This window comes from Taeniopygia guttata, chromosome 8, assembly GCF_048771995.1.
Source record: "Taeniopygia guttata chromosome 8, bTaeGut7.mat, whole genome shotgun sequence".
In the NCBI taxonomy this organism is placed as follows: Eukaryota; Metazoa; Chordata; class Aves; order Passeriformes; family Estrildidae; genus Taeniopygia; species Taeniopygia guttata.
The window spans coordinates 2,283,578-2,302,881 of record NC_133033.1 but is presented as its reverse complement, the minus strand read 5'-3'; the positions used below and the strand labels follow the sequence as shown (position 1 = coordinate 2,302,881).

General features: G+C 45.9%; 1 protein-coding gene across 17 annotated transcripts in view; it reads right to left on the bottom strand.

Annotated features, from left to right (window-relative positions):
- Positions 1–19,304, bottom strand: part of DOCK7 (dedicator of cytokinesis 7) — a 95,255-nt gene that overhangs the window by 70,665 nt on the left and 5,286 nt on the right. For all 17 annotated transcript variants that reach the window (XR_012057238.1, XM_030278551.4, XM_030278550.4 and 14 more), the window contains exons 2-4: positions 15,522–15,627; positions 1,489–1,664; positions 1,321–1,389 (exon numbers count right to left, since the gene is read on the bottom strand). Coding sequence is in view for 16 of the 17 variants with exons in the window: in XM_030278551.4 (XP_030134411.4) it covers positions 1,321–1,389; positions 1,489–1,664; positions 15,522–15,627 (351 nt within the window). In the remaining variant the exon portion in view is untranslated. The remainder of the gene's footprint in view (positions 1–1,320; positions 1,390–1,488; positions 1,665–15,521; positions 15,628–19,304) is intronic.

Below are 19,304 nucleotides of genomic sequence, written 5' to 3'. Positions count from 1 at the left end.
GTTGCAAAAAAACTGGAGGCAGAGATGGACATAATAACAAAGATTATTTCCCCTGGGTGGGGAAGAAAAGAATGGAATGTTACATGTCGATCCAGCAGTTCTTCCAAGAGATGGGGTTTGTGCCCCTGGAGCTGGCCAGAGGACTTGGAACCATCCAATGGGATGGATTAAGAGGAAATTGTTGGCACCTTTACTTGAAAAAACAATTCAGTCCTTCCCAGCTGAGCTTCTGGGTTCTTTCCCTGCTCCAGCAGTAACTCTACCCAGTGCACTGCCATGATTTTATCCAAGCAGGAAGTGCTATGACTCTCAGAGGACAAAACCCCACCAAATAAAGCTCATCAGAGCAGGAATCACAGCCAGGAATTCCAGGTACCAGAGAAAGTCACTGAGAACCAGGAGTGAGTGGCTGGGTGGGTCACACTGTCCAGGTCCGTGGTGCATCCAAGACTCTGCTGCCAAGGCTGGGAGTTAATAAAACATCTCCCTCCCTCTTGGGTTCCTTTCTGGATGGTTTTTTTATTTTGGTATGAGATTACAAAACACTTTTTTATTAGGTCACGTTAGCAGTGCCAAGCACATCCTGAGCATCCCCTGAAGTGGCTCTCAGGACAACATTAAACCAGTGAATTGTAGCAACTGCCACAAGGGCAGAGCTGGAGCTGCAGCCACGTCGTTTGTAGGTGATGCACATCACATGGATCACTCACTCCCTGACAGCAGCTCTTCCAATCATCCCAGAGAGTCCCTGCTCCAACTGGAGCCTCTCAGAACCCTTCCTGTAATTTGCATGGAATAATCAATGCGTGCCCATCCTCTGAACTGTTAACTCACTAGGTAAATGTTGTGATGGTTCAAATATTAACAATTATTTATCTGAATTATGTACTTTCCCCACGTCTCTCTGGGAATCAAAGGAAGCTGCAGAGAGCATCTTGTCTATCAGATGGTGGTGACTCCTCATAAATCACTGTAAAATTAATGCAACTTGTCTCTAAAAAGAACTAAAACCAGATGGAACATAGGAAGAAACAAATGCTCTAAGTAATTTTACTTGTCCACACTGTCTAATTGTTCTACCATGGTAAAGGAGCAACTGTGGACTGAAATGGCCTAAATTTTCCAAAATGCCCCAAGGGCTTTTGATATCCAAGATCCAATTTTCTAAACACAAACCACCAGTTCATCTGAACCTGGCAATGAAAAGCCAGAGCACATGGAATCAGCAGCCAGGACAATATTTTTGAACCTCCTTACAGCATTTGGCCAAAATTTAAATATGAACTTGAGGTGACAAACACCACAGGGATTCTCACTCACTTTCTGTTCACGATCGCCCAGTCCTCCGTGTAACTCCTGACACAGTCCCTCACGTGAGGGTCCATCTCGCTGTTCAAAGAACAAACAACAAAGATCACAGAGATGATGGGGATTTCTGAAACACAAATTCCATTCCCTGGAGCACCACCAGGTGAGCTGGTGCCCTACCTCTCCTCGGGCACGGCCGACACCAGCGTCCGGCACTCGCGGGGGGTGTAAACCACCTCGATGTCATCGCGGGGAAACTCCAGCAGGTCCCGCAGGGGCCCCGACTCCACGGCCAGAGGGTGGGTGTTGAGATATTCCTCCAGGTCCACAGGGTCCACAGCTTCTGTGAGAGGCACCTGGGAAGGCACAAAGCACCACCGTGGGGCCTTACGCCGAGGTGAACAAATACAGGAAAATCACGCGCGCGTTTTCTGCTCTCTTTTTTAAACCAGTTCTTCTGCCTCGTTGAGGGATTTGGTGCAACCTCAGGTGATTAACCCCAGTGGTGTTAACCTCAGCTAACACATCACAGAGCTGCTTCTCCTGTCTTATCTTTTATCTGATGTTCCTCTGCATATTTCTCTGGTGTGTACCATCACCACCTAAAAAATACAACTAGAGCAAGAAAAGGTTACATCTATTTTCAGGAAATACAACAAAAGGAAACTTAGTACTTTATTTCCCACATATCTGAGCCTGGATTTGTTTTTACCAGGCTCTGATCACAAAGGGAACCTTGATCCTGATCCAAGATGCAGGAACCCTTCCTCCCCCAGGCAGAACCCAGAGCAAGGCCTGATTTACCAGGAACTCAGGCAGCCACACAGCTCTGAGGACTAACATTATTTTGAATTAAACCACCTCTCTGGGGAACACAAAACACAATGTTCACCTACCACAGGTACAAGTTTAACCACCTCTTCTCCCTGGTATTAGAGCCTTTAGTGCCACAATGACTCTGCCCATCCCGGAAGGGACAGGGCCCTCAATAAAATGGATGCTTAAAAATCATCTTTATTGGCACAAAGCCTTTACCTGAAGCACAAGGAATGACTGAAAACATGCAGGAAAACAGTAGATTACACTGGCACTGCTGATCTCACCACCCTGAGCTTTTTTTAGATACATTAGAAGAAACTTTGCATAAACTGGATACATACTCACATTGCATAACTTGTATTTTTACATATCCCATTACATAAATATATAAATATTCTGATATGAGATCATTATGCTACAAGGCTATACATAAACATAGACATTAAGAAAATGAAACACTAAAAACAAGTTTTGAGGAAGCTGTCTCTACAGCAACTGACAGATTTCCTAGAATTCCCTGGCACATGCCAGTGAGGCTGAGTGTTTTAACAAGAGTCACGAAAGCACATCCAAATTCAGCAGTTTTCTCTACTAACTTCCCCTTTCCTGTCATCCAGATGATTTCTGTGGGACAAGGAACTATTCTGTAGCTTGTGTTGGAGATGACTTTAAAAATAACACTTGGTACTTCAGTTTTAAATGTGCTTCTTGGAAATATTGCTATACAAATCCCAAATTCCAGTTTTCAAATTATTGCCAACAAGTTCTGAAATAAATAAACTTTTTATTCAAGGAAAGACTTGGCTAACACAGAGGGTACTGAAACAATCTCCCTACCACAAGCAACCTCAATGAATACTGCAATTTTATTAGAAGACAAACCCTTCAGCAGGAAACCAGCATGACTCCAGGGAATTCAGGGGAGTTGGACCAGGTGACTTTTTGCCAGGTAAGAATCTGGTTCACTAAAAAAATGTGTGATGGCTGGAAATGTGGTATTTGATTCTGCAATTTACGTAGAAGAAACAAATTAATTTCTGTGTAAAGAAATATCAGGAGAATCAGAGAAGGGTTGGAAGGGACCTTAAAGATCAGCTCTGCCATGGGCAGGGACACCTTTCACAAGGAGATGATGAGCATCTCTTTAACCCCAAAACCTTTCCCCTCTTCTCATCCTGAACTCTTGAAATGGACTCAAAGTGTGTGATTTTGGACAACTTCTGAAAGCACAAACCAGACACTTTTCACTGTTTTCACGAGCAGAACTTGTCACTGGTTCTGCCACAGCACAGCTGAGATGTCACCACCTCACCCTGCTCCTCACAAACAGGCAGAGCAGCTCCAGATCCCTGACAAATGTCACTGAGGGGTGATGCTGGAACCCTCCTTACTGAGAATTTTTCACTTTCTGTACTAACAAACACTAACACCCAAAAGAACACTACACTTAACCTAACATAGTAAAAAAAAAATTTCCAAAATTAAATAATACAACTCTAAGTGTATAGTTAAACTAAGTGTGTGATATCATATAGCAGAAAACTTAAGAGTTTAAAATTTTAGAATATGATAATATATATAAAACAAGATAAAAGTTTTAGAACAAAAGCTAATCCTTCTTCACATTCTTCATGAGTTTAAGTAGAATTGTGTAAATAAATTAAAAATTCTGCATTGCAAGTCATGAGTAGTTAACTATTAGATTAAAAATAAAAATAATTTAAGCATCATTTCTTAATTAAACAGTTTATCCTTTAAAAACATTATAGAAAAAGAATATGTCTCCATTTTTACCTTGTTAAAGAGAATTACCATAGAACTCACACTTTGTGAGACTATAATAAAAAAATTAAAAAAAAAAAAAATCAACATTAGTGGTGCCCTCGGTGAGGAGGCAACTCACAACCTTCAGAGGGTGACAGCTTTTCCTTAAGGAATTGCTCCAAGTGCCTGTGTGTTCCCAAGTGCTGCCAGCTCCCAGTGCTGCTCAGTGCCAAATGCAACCAACCCCAGAACCAAAGAGGAGGAACCACCCCGCACCTGAGACTCCTTCCAAATGATGATAAAAGTAACAAAATGAGTAACAAAACTCTGGGCAGAAGCTCCAGAAGCAGGGGGTGCCCAGAGGTGCTGGGAAAAGCATCCCCCCACACCTTCCATGGCCAGCACAGAGCCCCAGCCATGCTGCTCCTTGCTGGGCACTGGCAGCACCTCCAGAGGGGCAAGGAAACCTCATGGCATGACTTAAAGCTGCTCAGCTGACCCTGGTTTTATGCCCTAACATTTTAAGATTTATTTTTATTCCTCTTTCTGACCTGGCAGCTCCAAAGCTGAGGGATCTTCCAGAAGTGAGTTCATTGTAAATGAAGGTGAACCCAATGGGAAGAAATGAGGATGTCTGACTCAATTCAGAAGGCTGAATGATTTCTTTATTATAACTATGCTAAAATACATTAATATACTATATAAAGGAAGACACTAAGACTCCATACTACTTTCTCTAACTCTATTTTTAACTCTAACACAACTCAGGACCCTCTCTGAGAGTCCAGCCTCAGGTGGGTTGGATTGGCCATCAGGCTCAAACAATCCTCACCAAAATCTAATCAAGCACTCACTCCAGGTAAACAATTCTCCAAGCACATTCCATATGGGAAAATCAAGAAGCAGAAATAGAAATTGTTTTCTCTTTCATTTCTCGCTGTGAAAAATCCTGAGGGAGAAATGTGCTGCCACATGAGCTGCTTGTGCAAGTGTTGTGTTTTAACCTGCACAAACTCATTCATCTGAGATTCTCTAACACACAGGAACCTACCCCTCATCCCCTCCAATCTTTCCACTCCACTTACCTAAACAGAATTACAAAAAAGACAAGGAAAAGCCTCAGTATTAATGCAGAGCTCATGGGGACATGCAGGACCGAGGGTGTGAGGCTGTCCCAGCCCAAAACACACCAGGTCCCCTCATCCCTGGCATTTCACATCTCAAACTGCCCTTGTCCAACAGGAGCACTGGGATGTGTTGGACACGAGATGCAGGATGAAGTGGCCATGCCAGTTAAAAATCCCCCAATCCAGAAAGGCAGGCAGTGCTCAGGGGCTCTCTGTGCACCCTGGGGGTTTCCAAGCCCTTCACACATTTCAGGATTAGGCCCAAGGTTGCACTTCCCAATTTTCCAGTTTGTCTCTTTGGGTTATTATTGTACCATGGAGATGTAAACAAACACAATAGTCAAACCCAGAGGCCTGTGTTAGACTCACCATCTGTGCAGTCAGAAATACTGTCTAGCACCTGAGTAAAGAGGCCAAACATAAATTCATGGCTATGGAGAGGAACTACTTGGTGTCAGACTATTGGCAGATAAAAGGCAAGAACATTATTTTAGGCTTCAGATATTTGTGGGGGAAGAAGTGATGAAAGAGGAGGAGGAAAGAAGGATGAATAAATGCACCAAAAGGAAAATGAACTTAAAAGATGTCCCCATGTGTGAACAGAACCACAAGAGCTCCTCTCAGGGCTCTTGCTGTCAATGGTTTAACTTTTCCCCTGTCCTGCTCCATGCTCCAGCATCACTCCAAAGCTGTGCATGGGGACAAGGACACACAAAATACCAGAGGCTATTCCAGTGTTACTTGGGCAAAGCATCAGTCACCTGAAATTGCCACACAATCCCATCAGGTGAAACGTGCACACTGGAGGAGCTGCACAAGCTCAGGTAAAGACCAGGTTACCCAACCCCATCATCCCAATCAGCCTCACTGCTGCTGGAGGAGCAGAACCTGCTCTGCCATCTCACCTCCAGCCCAGCTGAGCTCCTGTGGCACCAGGACAAGCAAGAGGCACCCAACAGCTGATTGCCCTGCCCTGTGTGACACTGGGCTACAGCTGATCTCAGCCACCCAAGAACTGCCAGTCCCATCAGCTGCACATGAAAAGGTTTCAAATCTGCTGCAGCAGGAAGGAGCAACAGCTGAGGAGGATAAAGCTGTGCTCCCCACAGCCCTGCGTGCTGGCAGGCTGCAAACACAGCCACCTCCAGTGCAATCTCCATCCTGCTCCCAGGAAAAGCCTTCCCCATTCCTCCTGGCAGCTCCAGGCAAGCAACAGTAGGTGTCTCCTCCACAAAACACAGCCAGCTCTTCTGCACTGGACTTCCCAAGGCAGAAGGACAACTCCAGTCAAGTATTTGCAAACATGCAGACCACCTCCCAACTGGCTAATCCCAGCATGTCAGAGTGGTTTTGCAGGAAAGGACCTTAAACTCATCCTGTTTCAACCCTGACACCTTCCACTACCTCAGGCTGCTCCAAGCCCCAATGTCCACCCTGTCCTTGGACACCTCCAGGGATCCAGGGGCAGCCACAGCTTCTCTGGTTGCCCTGTGCCAGAGTCTCAGCACTCTCACAGGGAAGAATTTCTTAATATCTAATCTGAATTTCTCCTATTTTGGTTTGAAACCACTCTCCCTGTGTAAAAAGTCACTCTCCTTGTTTTTTCTAAGCCTCCTTTAAGTACTGAAAGGCCCCAGTGTGGTCTCCCCTAATAAACCTGATGGGGAATACTGGAGTGTTACTGCAAGGAATCCTTGCCTGGGGTCCATTTCTCTTGAGTTGATTAAAACCCTCTAGAAACCAAAGGCTGCAAGAGCCCAGAGCATCTTCCCCACCAGGACCACAGAACAATGTAAATTAACAGAAAATACATGCTAAAAATATGCAAAGGAAAGCTGCTCCCAGAATTGCTGCTCTTATAAAAAATACTCTTTGATTTTGTGCAGGCTGTAATTACAGATGAAATTTTGGACAATTACCCAACCTGTTTTGCATTCAGTCTTTATCCCAGGATCAGGCACTGCCACCCCACTCATGGCAAGCACTGTTCTGTGCCATTAAAATCTACAGGAGGACAATGTGGGGAGAAAGGGCAGCTCAGGATGAGTAAGAGGGGCATAACCTGCTCCCTGCCAGCACAAACACTGTGTTTATCACAGCACTGATAATATGAAAGTACAGAAGAAATCAAAAGGAACTCCCTCTCTCAGACTTACCCTAACCCAAATCAAACCCCTCACTTGGAAATATATATACATTAAAAATACCAATTCTACATGTCCTTAATCTGACCACAGACATGTTCAACCAGCTAATTCAGACAGCAGCCTTGACTGGATGCTCTATCCCACTTAACAGGCAGTTTCCAGAGGTGCACCTGTGTTGCTGCAGTTCTGGCTTTCAGCACTTGCAGGACAAAGCCCTATTTCAGAGGTTTACAGCTCTCCTGCAATGGGAACACTCAAGCTTTCTTCTTTAAGGTTGTGTTATTCTTCACTGTTACATCCTCTTAAAAGCTGAAAAATCAAACTGCCTTCCCTATCGACTTTGCCCTTCTCCAGACAGCAAACATTGTATTTTTGTGGAGATTTAGTGCACATGTCTCTCTCCTATTTATTTCTTATTTTTGAGCACCTACCTGCATCATCATCATCACTTCCAAAAGCACCTGCACAAATCTGCAGGAGCCTCAGTGAGGGGATGTGGCATCACTCCATGGAGGGTAACACAAACCCTCACTCACTTCAGCCAGGCAGCCCAGAGGGATAACAAAGGGAACAAAGGGATAAAGAGCAGGGAAAGCTACACCCAGGGAGCCACACTGCAAAGCTCACACAGGGAAACAAAAAATACAATGCAGAGGTCAGGTTTGTACAAGACCTGCACCTGTGCAGGTACCTGAAGGCTCAAGATCTGCTCTCCTGGGCGCTGCACAGCAGCTCAGTAACAACTAGGGCAGAAAAAGGGACAATTATTGTCTCCATCTCACAGGGACTGACTGAAGCACAGTGCCCTGATGTTCACAGGCATTTCCAGGTTTGCCTGGAGGATTTTAGCCCATCCCTTCCCTAAACAGCCAGCTGGGCACAGGGAATTGCCCAACCCACAATGTCTCATGGGACACACTGGGAGTGACACACTCAAACCCCTGCTATGACCCTGCAGGCTATTCCAGCTTGTGTATGACAGCACAGGCATGGAAAACAACATTCCCTCCCATTTCCTTCTCCCTCCCTCACCTCTGCCCTCCCAGGATATCCAATCTCCAGGGAGCCCCAAGAGCACGGAGAGGTTATGGCATGGCAGCTTGGCAGGATGCATCTGGCACAACAAGGATCTGAACCCAACTGCTGTGGCCCAATCCAAGCCAAATTTCCCTTTTAGCTCAAATAAGATGCATCATTCCCAAGGGCCCAGCCCCTGTGAGGATCACAGTACAATTGAGGGCTCTGTAAAAATGACAATGGCAAAGTGTGGAAGGTTGTTCCTCCTGCCTCCTTCCTGCGTGGGAGTAAAACTCCCTGTGAGGATCTCATAAGGGACCTTGAAAAATTAACCTTGCAGAGAGCTCCTCATCACAGGGAGGATCCTGACTGCTATTTTTACTTGGCAGCTAAAGCACTTCTTCAAAATCAGGGTGATATTTCTTGCCAATTTTGAAACCAGGACAAAGTTCCATCTTAACTTCAATACCTCCTTAAATATTAAGCGATTTATAGCGTGCTAAAACTGCAACAGATTGTGCCAAAGCTCCAAATTCTAAATTAATACCAACTTCCCACCCACTGCCTTCCCTGGGCAAAATCTTGGAAGGACAGAAGCAGCAGATTAACACTTCAAAGCTCAGCCCCAGCCTTCTCTCAGCTATCTCTGGGTCTCCAGGGCAAACAGGCACTTCCCTTGCTGAGCAGTCAGGAATGCAGATGGCCTGTGCTTGCTGTGGCAAAATCCTGTCACCCTTAAAGGGATACTGGTATCTCAGGGAACAGGAGTCAAATCTGATGTACTGGGAGGACTCAGAATAAATATAAGAATGTAATATGCTAAAAAAAAATTACAATTTGCAGGCAGGTTAAGGAAGGTAACAATTTAAAGAAATAAGCTTGCTAAACAGTCACTAGATTGATTTTTAAGTGTGAACTACAGGCAAGTCACTCTAAGAGGTTTTGAAACATGAGGAGTGTAATATTAACCACCGACAACACTCAAGTAATGAAAAAACATGTTTTACTTGCAAAAATGACATTTTCTTTCAACTAAGCACTCCAAAAATAACCCAAATGGATCCAAATTCAAAGACTCACAGATTTGTCTGCTGCCATCCCTGCATTTCAGAACACTCATACTCCTGAGCCCAGAGAACTCCTGCATTTCATTTTTTGGCCGCATTTATAATACATGGAAATATTCAAATGAACCAAGGAGATTCCTAGGCAATCTCTGCTTTCCATCAACCACAGGCAGCTCCCCAGGCTCACCAGGGATGACACCTCCCCGGCCATAAGTGCAGTCATTACCTCCCCACTGCCTCTGGAATGCAGTTCCCCATCTCCTGCCCTGCCTCTTACTCCTTCTTTTGCATTGGTGTTCTGTGAGATGTCATTACCACAGAGAGCAGCTGATTGCAAATGTGCCCCAAAAATGGTTGTAAGCATTCTCTGTGTCTGAAGCCTCCATTTTTAAAATCTAAAAACATTCAGTTGTAAGATCTGGACTCAGAGAGATGTGCAGTGTGTGTCAAATTCTATCACAATGCTTGAGTTAGAAAAAGCCTCTAATGAAAGGAAAAGGGTTCCCCATCCCTGGAAGTGTCCAAGGCCAGGCTGGACAGGGCTTGGAGCAACCTGGGATGGTGGAAGGTGTCAAGGTTGGAACAGGATGAGCTTTAAGGTCCTTCCAACCCAAACCAGTCTGGGGTTCTGTGAAATGATTACAAACACACCTACCTAAAGAAGGATCCTACATGTAACAAGTAACAGCCAGTCCCAAAACCAGTGAGATGCTTTATGTACAAATACTGCCAGGTTATTTGCTGTGATAACTGGTTGCTAATGTAGGAAGCCATTTGGGTATAGAAATATTAATATTAATCAGAGATTAATTAGTTATCTGGGAATACTAAAGCAATTTCTTACCAACCCTAGAAAGACACGAGCTATGCCTCCAAGGATGGGTAAGAAGACAAGATCTTGATGACTAAGAATTGTGTAATTTCACCAAGAGTATTTGGAGAACACAAAGACTTTGATACAGAAAATGCAAGTGTTGTAACTCCTCTCAAAGAGTCTCCCTCTGATAAACTGTGACAAAACTGAAAGCAGAAACTGAGACAGCAACAGAGAAATGGAAAAACCAAACAGCTTGACCAGAGACTGCAAAAAATCACTGATTTCCCACTTTTGGCAGAAATGTTACATCAGGCCAGTAGAGACTGACCCCTCCAGACCCTCGGGGCTCATAAGCAGACCCTGGTGGCCCTGAGCCTTGGTGGCCCTGAGCCCTGGTGGCCCTGAGCCCTGCCAAGCACAGAGATGCTCTCCTGAGTGGGAAATCCTTGGCACAGGCACCTCTCAGTTCCCAGGGGACACTTCCTGCTCTGCATGGACAGATGAGCCACAGGGGCTGTTCCATGGCCTGGGACACTGCCAGGGGGATGGGGCAGCCTCTGCCAGGGCCTCAGCACCCTCTGAGCAAAGAAATGCCCCTAACATCAACCTCTGCCAGTGGGAGCCATTCCCTGTGTCCTGTCTCCCCATCCCTTGTCCCCAGTCCCTCTCCAGCTATCCTGAAGCCCCTTCAGGGGCTCTGAGCCCTCCCTGGATCCTTCTCCTCTCCAGGTGAGCATCCCCAGCTCTCCCAGCCTGTTTATGAACAATTACTTGGTATAATATCATTTAGTTAAGAGTATTGATCTCTGCTACCACGTGAACTGTTGAAGTTATTGCAGAGACACAGCAACTTCCAGTGGGCAGCAGACTCACCTGCACAGGTAAAACACTCCTGACCTGTGCCACAGGGCTCACTGCTGCTTTTAGCAATAGAATGGGAGCAGTTTTCATGTGCTACAGAAAGTGCCTGCACCAGAGCAGAGGTAACTGTGAGCAGCCCCAAGGGGAGGAGGCAGGGCACAGGATGTGGATGCCTCTCCCATCCTCCCCTGCCTGATGAGGATAAACCATCCTGCCAGGCAGGGCAAAACCTCCAGAAAATACAAATAATGGGAGGCACCATTCAGCCTTCATCAGCCCTGAGACAGCATAAAGACTTGGCTCATTCTCCTTTTCAATTTTTGGTGATAAAATTACTTGGCTCTGAGCACTCCAAAACGCCCTTCAGTGCCACACAGGACATTGTCATGTCTTCCTTTGCTGTGCTTCCCATTCATTTGCACAAATCACCTTTTCTTCTTCTCTTAAATTATGTTAAAATAAACAATGGAAATATACAAAGGAACCTATATTCTCTTACTGAATAATTAGATGCTATCTTTGAATACATGGCCAAAGTCTGACAATCCAAGACAAAGCCTCAATTAGCCCAGATAATGCCCATAAAGCCAGCAGTGCTTTACAAAGATATGTAAATGTCAGCACCTTCATTTTACAGGAGAAAATGAAGTGCTGAGAGCAGACATGGTCAGATCACATCCAAGAATCCAGACCCCTTTACTCCCAGACTAATTACTATCTCTTATAACAGGGTTACTTTACATGCTAACAATCATCTCTGCTGTAAAGGCATCAAAGGCAGGAAGTATTACCCCCAGTCCCTTGGGAAAAGCTGTGATTTTTCTATAAAACAACTGAATGTACATTCACTCTGATTATTTTCAAGATTAGCAAAAAGCTGCTGCTCTTCTAATTAAATCATTAAATTATTAAGATTGGCAAAGTCCTCCAAGATATCATCCATGCCCAAACTTGGACTGAACACCATCTTGTCAACCAGACCATTGCACTGTGTCCAACCATTCAAATATACCTCTAATAATGTAAAGAAATAGAAAAAATACCTGAAAAGATTTTTTTTTAATTAAGAGAAATTTTTCTTGGGAAGAAAAAAAATCAAGTTTTGGACAACAACCAAAAAACATTTCAATTATTATCCTTGGCACTCAAGTGTGAAAAAAGAAGTCCAAGATTTTATAAGTCTTTATCTTCTTTCAGCAGACAGAGTTAAATGAGCACAAGGAGCTGCTCCACAGAAAAAACAAACTTGGGAAGAAAAGAAAGTGGTTAGTCGTGAGGGATTATAATGGCCAACAGTAAACAGCCTGGTTCATCAAACAAACAGCAAATTCCCCTTCCTGCAAGATGCTGGGGAATTCTCCCAGAGGAAGTGCAAGTGGGGCTGCTGGTGAGAAGCTCCAGCTCCCAGCAGGGAATGCTGAACCTCTGGAGGCACCCAAGGTGAGCACAGCCCATGGAGCACACCCAGCAAGGAGCAAATGCACACCCCACTCACCAGTGGGCTTGGGGAGACTTGCAAAAATAACTCCAAAAAAAGAAACCCTCCTTCATGAACTCTCTGAGCTCACAGCTCCCATTTCCCAACAACAAACTGTCAGTGCCTTCTGCTGTGGCTTGCAAAAAGAAACATCTCAGGGACTGCATCCTGCCAGCATCCCAGCCTGGCACATTGGGTTGGTTACACAGGAAAACCCTCTGAGGGCCTTGGACCTGTGTCTGGGGTTTGAGGAATGTGCAATTAAAATCAGCTGCTCCTAAAGTGGCAGAAGGGTGGAGGCTGACAATAATAAACTCATTTGAAAGCAGTGTCTTCTCCCCAGCTCTACCAGATACCAAATTAGAAACAGTTCTGGCAGCATTTTGTCTGCTGCTTGTGAGGCAAAAGGGAAGAGACTTGCTAAAATTCAGCTGACAGGTTTTTGCATTTATCCCAGGTTCAACCACGGGCAAGCCTGTGGAGTGGGGAACGTCCCTGCAGTGGCCTCAGCTGACAAGAAACAAGAGGCCCAAGCAAGCACAGTGCTGAAGACTCCTCATTCACAAAAATTCCATTTCTCCACCAAAATACCTCCATTGGACTGGTAAGACTCTCAGACAAACCATCAGAGAATCAGTGCTGACCTCTCCTGCAGCAGAATTCTCAGCACAGTGAGCAAGGTGGGCATGAGACCACACCTGCACCATCAGTGGAGTCATGGGCTCATGGCACGTCCTGAGCTGGAAGGGACCTACAGGGATCATCCAGTCCTGTGTCCTGCACAGGACAGCCCAACCATCCCACCCTGTGCCTCAGAGCATTGGCCAAATAATTCCCAAACTCTGGCAGGCTGGAGCTCCCCAATCCCAACCAGCTGCCATTGTGGAGATACTGAAATTCAACCACACAAGATTTTAGCAGGAATTTCCTATTCACTCCCAAACTACATGCCTTACTTTATGCTTTTAAACCAGTGTGGCTACACAGAAGTGAACATTTCCAGAGCAAACACAGCTTCACACAGCAATGCTTTCCTTCTGCATAATGCTGATTATCAAATCAGGCCAGGCAGGCACAGCAGATCCTGACGGATGCCTCAGGGAGAGAAATTAACCCAAAATTCAGACAAGCAAACCTCTGTTGTATTATGCAGCCTCAGGATACAGACTCATGACTTAACTAAATAGACTTTTCCTACAGACTATCTCCTACAAACCATCACCCCGTGTTAATCAGGCTTCTGCAGAGCATCTCTGCTCAGCACCCAATTTAATGTGACAAACTGGGAGCTTATCACAGCAGCCATCACACAATGCAGCTTGATAGGAAAAGCTCAGAGCCTGCTTCCAGCCAGCATGACCTTTTCCAGCATTTTTATAGATTCTTGCATATATTTACTAGCAAACACCAGGCCAACAGGGTAATGACAGCTACTGATAATACCATGACCAACAAGTCTGATCCTGTATCAAAAATTACATGTGAAGATCAACAGGACTGAAACTTTGAGCGTGAATATTTGGTTGGTGGCAGAATGGAAAAACCTTAGGAATAGGAGGAAAAAGTGGAAAAAAGACAATTCAGAGTGAAAGGAGGTGATACAAGGAGAAACTGATCAAAAACATGGCTGGGTGAGGAGCAGCTGCAGAGGTTCACAGAAGACACCTCGCTTTATGAGAGCAGAAAGGCAATCCAGCCACCTCCTTCCAAGATGAAACCACAGGTGGGACAAGGGAGGCCCAGCAGTTCCTGGGATGGATCTCCAGTGGGAGTGCACCCCTCAGCTGCCCAGTGCTGCAGGGAAGTGGAGTCAATGATCCTGAGTGCTCCACACTCCAGCTAATAGCAGGGGACCCTCCCTGTTCTAATGCTGGATTATGCAAAAGACCATCCAGAACTGCCAAGTCAGGGCTTTGCATTATCACTGCACAGCCCAGCAGAGCCACTGAGATAAGGCATTAGCCTGGGCAGCAGCTCTCATTAACCCTTCTCTCATTAACCCTCCTCATTAACCTGCTCAGTCCCCACCAGGCTGCTGGCAGAGCAGCCTTCTGCTCTCCCTGAGCTCCTGGGACACGACAGAATTCCAGCCCTCCTCCATCCCCAGTGCCCTGGCACAGACACATCCCACAGATGAAGTCTGTGCCCGCAGTGAAGTCCCTGCTCTGAGCCAGAGGTCAGCCTGGAGGTCCCTTCTGAGGTGTCACTCTGCTCTGAGGACACGTTTGTGCTCCACAGGAGGAAGCTTTAACAGGTTACACTGCACATGAAGCAGAGGGAATTCCCATGGACTCATTCCCACAACCCCAGGAACTATGGAAACACTACAGGACCCCACTCCAAAGAGAAGAACTCTTGTAAACTCACAACACTTGCACAGACTATCAAATTCAGGGCACATTTCCAGCCCTGTCTGACCTAACCACCCCTCTCTGAAGACAACAAGATGCTCTGATATTTATTTTCCAAGTTGACTGCAGCAAAAGGAACTGCTGTGACCTGAAGTGAGACCCCAAATCAAACATTTCCAGCTTGAAAAAGTTTGTTGCACTCTTGAAATGTTTACCACAATAAATCTGGAAGTTTACTGGCAGGCCATGCAAGAAAGTCTGCCTTCAGAAAGGGTGATTGTGACAATGCAGCTCTTCAAAGTGGGCTGTAAACTTGTAAGTAAATATGCATTCCTGAGGAATAGCCACACTCAACTTGCAAAATAATATTTAAAATACTTCAGAAGAGCAGATGAGTTGCTGTGGTCCTGCTCTCAGAGTGACAAGGACAGGAAAACAGCAACCTGAAGAGCAAAGAGCTCTCCATGCAGGGAACCACACACATGAAATTTAATGCCCAATCCAAGCTGGTTGGGGATAAAACAACTAATATCTGGTCAAGAAAGCTCTTTGTCCTACGAAGATTCTGCACAAACACAGATTCCCAGCCACACCAACTGATTTGCAACATAGAAATCCCCAAAATTGGTGGGTTTTGCATGGAATTTTGTCCTTGGTGTTATCAGAGCCTTTTACATCAACAACCTCTCAGCAGAGCAGTTTCCCCTGGAGGGTGGAATGAGTGTGGCCAGCAGGCTGAGCAAGCCCTGCTCCAGGCATGACTTACAGTGGTGTGATGGGAGACGCTGCCTCCGATGTTGAGGTTCTTGAGGAGCTGTGGGGAGCCTCCATACTGCCCCGAAATCTGCTTCCTGACCTCGGCTGCCACGGTCCTGCAACGACACAGGGACACAGGGACACAGTCACCTCTGACAGGGAGCTGGGGATGGGGCAGGGACACTTCCCTGCGTGCTGGAATGGAACCAGACACCGCTCACTGCAAGAAGGGTGTCACTGCCCACTGGGAACAGATCCTGCATAACAAATTCCCAGGAATCACAAAGCTCTCACAAGGCTGCAGATACACATTTTTAACAGCAATTATTATTTTTTCCCTCCCCTTTTGTGAACTGCTCTTCTGTGCACATCTGTGGCAATAAAATGCACGTGACCCCGAGCACAAATTAAGTTGTTCCCAGCAGGCTCTTCCAAGGAAAAGCTCTTCTCCAGAGTTCTCCTCACCCTTCAGCAGTTCCTGGTCACACAGCTGCTCCTGTACTGCATTTTCATCCCTCTGCCTATTTCTGGGGCTTACAATCACAGTCAGACAAAGGACCAGGAAATAAATGACGGGGTCAGAACAAAAAGGTGTTTCCCTTCCTGTGTAGGAAAGGTAAAGGTGACAAGCAGAGGAAACACTGGCACAGAGCCTTGTGTCTCTGCCAGACAGAAATTCCACCACTGGGTGATTTTCTCACCAGGAATGGAAAGTACAGAGCAGCCCTTCCTTGCCTGGAGGGTGAAAGCTGTGACCCTCCACGGTTTTCCATTTTGGCTAAAGAGCCAGATTGTCTCTGGTAAGGCTGAAAACACAACAGGGGGGTAAAGCCACCTGCAAGGGGGAAGAGGAGCACAACAGAGGGAAATGCTGATGGCCAGGGGCTGTCTAAACAAAGAGCCACAGGCCCAGCCCCAGCACAGCCATCCCCAGCCCTCCATCCTGTATCCCAGCAGGAAGCTGCAGCTCCTCTCAGCAGGGACAGCCTCTGAGGAGGGTGGAAATGGTTTTTTTCCAAAAGCAAACCAAAACACAGATTGCTTCCACAAAAAAAAAGCAGTGTAGCTGAAAAGCTGCTGAGTACCCCTGGCCTGCAGGACCTCACCAACACAAATGCTCCTCCCCAGGAGTCAACACCCAATTTATTAGTGACAAACCCACTCCAAGTGTCATTCACCACATCACAGCGCTGCTGGCAGCTCTGGCTCCCAGAGCAAATTCCCAGCTCCAAGGAGAGACCAACCAGCCCATAAGGCAATGAACAAGCTGCAAGGACTGGGGCGATTTTTCTTCTGCTGTATCAGTGATCTCTGAGTGTCCTCATTGCTAAGAGACCCTGATCTCAGCAGGGGACTGTGCTGTTTATCAGAACAGCACACGAGCTGCTAAAATCCTGCCAAGGAGATGGTTAAACCTGTCCTGAGCTAAACCTGGACATCAGGCTCTTGCCTTTGGGATTGCTGGTGGGCAATAAAGGCAGCTGGAGGCAACTGATGTCAGTGGAAGAGAAGGGAACTCTAAGAGGGAACTGGCTGGGACAATTGAGGCTGCCATGGGGAGCAGATGTTTCCTCAGGCCAGAGGATGGATGTAAGATTAGCCAGAGGAAGCATTATTTTGTCTTATTTAAAAAGCAGACTACAGGAGGCGAAAAAAATCAAGTTTTATGTATTCTGGCTGCAAGAAGTAATTTCCTTCATGCTTGCCTTTATCCACAGGAGATGATGTTTTCACTTCTGGTGGGTGGCTTCTGTCCTGCTGGGGACAGGGAACATCCAGGAAAAGGCATCTCCCTGCTCCCACCACGTGTGCACACACGTGAGAGCAAGCCATGAGTGCTGCTGGCTTTTGTAGGGAAATTTGGAATGGATTAAAATGGCTGCTTGGCATGGAAAACACACCATGGAGCTGTGGCTGAGGATGGACAAGCTTGTCCCCAAGATGCAGACAGGCTCTGCTCTCCACCAGGCTCTCACTTGCTGTGTTTTGTGTCACTCCTGACGAGGCACAGACAGAGCCCTGGCAGGAAAAATCAGAGCCCAGCACAACAGGAAAATCTAAAAACCCTTCCCCATTTTCAAAGGGCATTGTTTACAGATGGGAAGTCCAGCCAGAGGAGGGACCTGTCCCCAGCTGTGCCACCCCAGCTGTGCCTGGCTCCTCCTCAGGAACCCCAGGGCATCTCTGTGGCCCAACTGGGGAAGGAATGTGGTGCCACAAAAGGGTGGCACTGATCAGCTGTGCTGCAGCCTCATTAATGACCTCACTGGATTTTGAAAATTCCCCCAAAGCATGACCACAGCAAGTCAGAACTGAACCTCCAATGGGTTTCAACAAGGAACCAGCATTACTCTCAAGTTTGAAGCACTCCTGCCTCTCCAGCTTTCACCAGCACCCTTCAAAACTCTTCCCACATGAAGTTAATGGAGACTGTGTAAACCCAGAATTCCTGAGTGGAGTCTGCAGGAGCTGCTGCTGTTCATTCCAAGCCTGCAGGCCAGTCCACAGCTCAGGTTGTCTCCTTTCTGCATCACTGCATTCACAGAGGTTCTGGACACACTTCCCCACAGAAAGCAGCGTGCCTCTGACACTCAGAAACTATCTCCCAATGTAACCTGATCTCCAGATGTATTTATGGGTGATCTATACCCCTCTGGGTTTGTGGCAGCAAGATCAGGTTCAAATGCCCTCTCCCACTCCTTTCTACCTGCCAGGTGCCACCTTCCAGCCTTTGGGCTCCCCTGATCACCCAATGGCTTTTCTAGAGCTGTTCCAGTTGGGAATCACCTTTCAGCAGATGTGCTTCACCCTGATCACCAACTCCAGAGAAGGAGCAGAACCTCTGGAGAACCAAATGAGTATTTCCACATTGAGAAAATATCTCAGCTGACTTCTTTTAGGGCTGCTTCCTCACTGTTTCCTGCCAGAGGTTCCCAGTTTCCCTAAAACAAATAACTCCTGCTCTAGTGGAAGGTGTCCCTGACCACAGGGTGAGCTTTAAGGTCCCTTCCAACCCAAACCATTCCATTACTCTATGAACACACTTGCTTTCTCCTCCTCCTGCATTCCCAGAGGCTGTTTGCCCATGACAAACTGTTCATGACCAGCAGTCCATGTTACACTATAACCCTGAGCACTATTTCTAACCTAAATGAATGCTGGTGTTACACCAAACCCCATCAAGAAAAGAGAAATAAATATTCTCCAAATGTAAAAAATAAAAAAAAAAAAGAATTGATAGAGCTGAAGAACCACTAAAGCTTTGATAATTAAAAGGATTGCCTCTTTAATAACTTATCTAATATTCAACATGTAACCTGGGAACCTCAGACAAACATTCCAGTTAATTACAGCCCACAGCCTCATGAATGTCTGTGTTTAAAGTACATCTTTCCCAGTCACTTCCTTTCTGACCTTCTTCACTGGTTAATTATTATGTGTACATGTGGTTCACACAGAAAAAGAAAAAACACACAAAGAAGAGGCAAAAAAAAATCCTCTTGGAACTGGCTCGTAAACCAAAACAAAACTGGTCATTCTCAAAGGACTCTGAGCTGCAAATAACAAAATGAAGCCATGTTTCCACTCCTAGGGTTCTCTACTACACACAAAAATCATTTCTCTTTCTATGTGCCCTGCCTGGTCAAACCCAAAAATTGTTCCTTTTTTTTTTTTTTAGTTTAACATTTTTTTAGCTTAAGCAGCGAACTTGAAATATCAGTTCTTCTTTTTGCCTTCCCAAAAAAAATCTCCCCAAGATTGGCCTGGTGATGCCAAGCAAGGTCAGGGACTC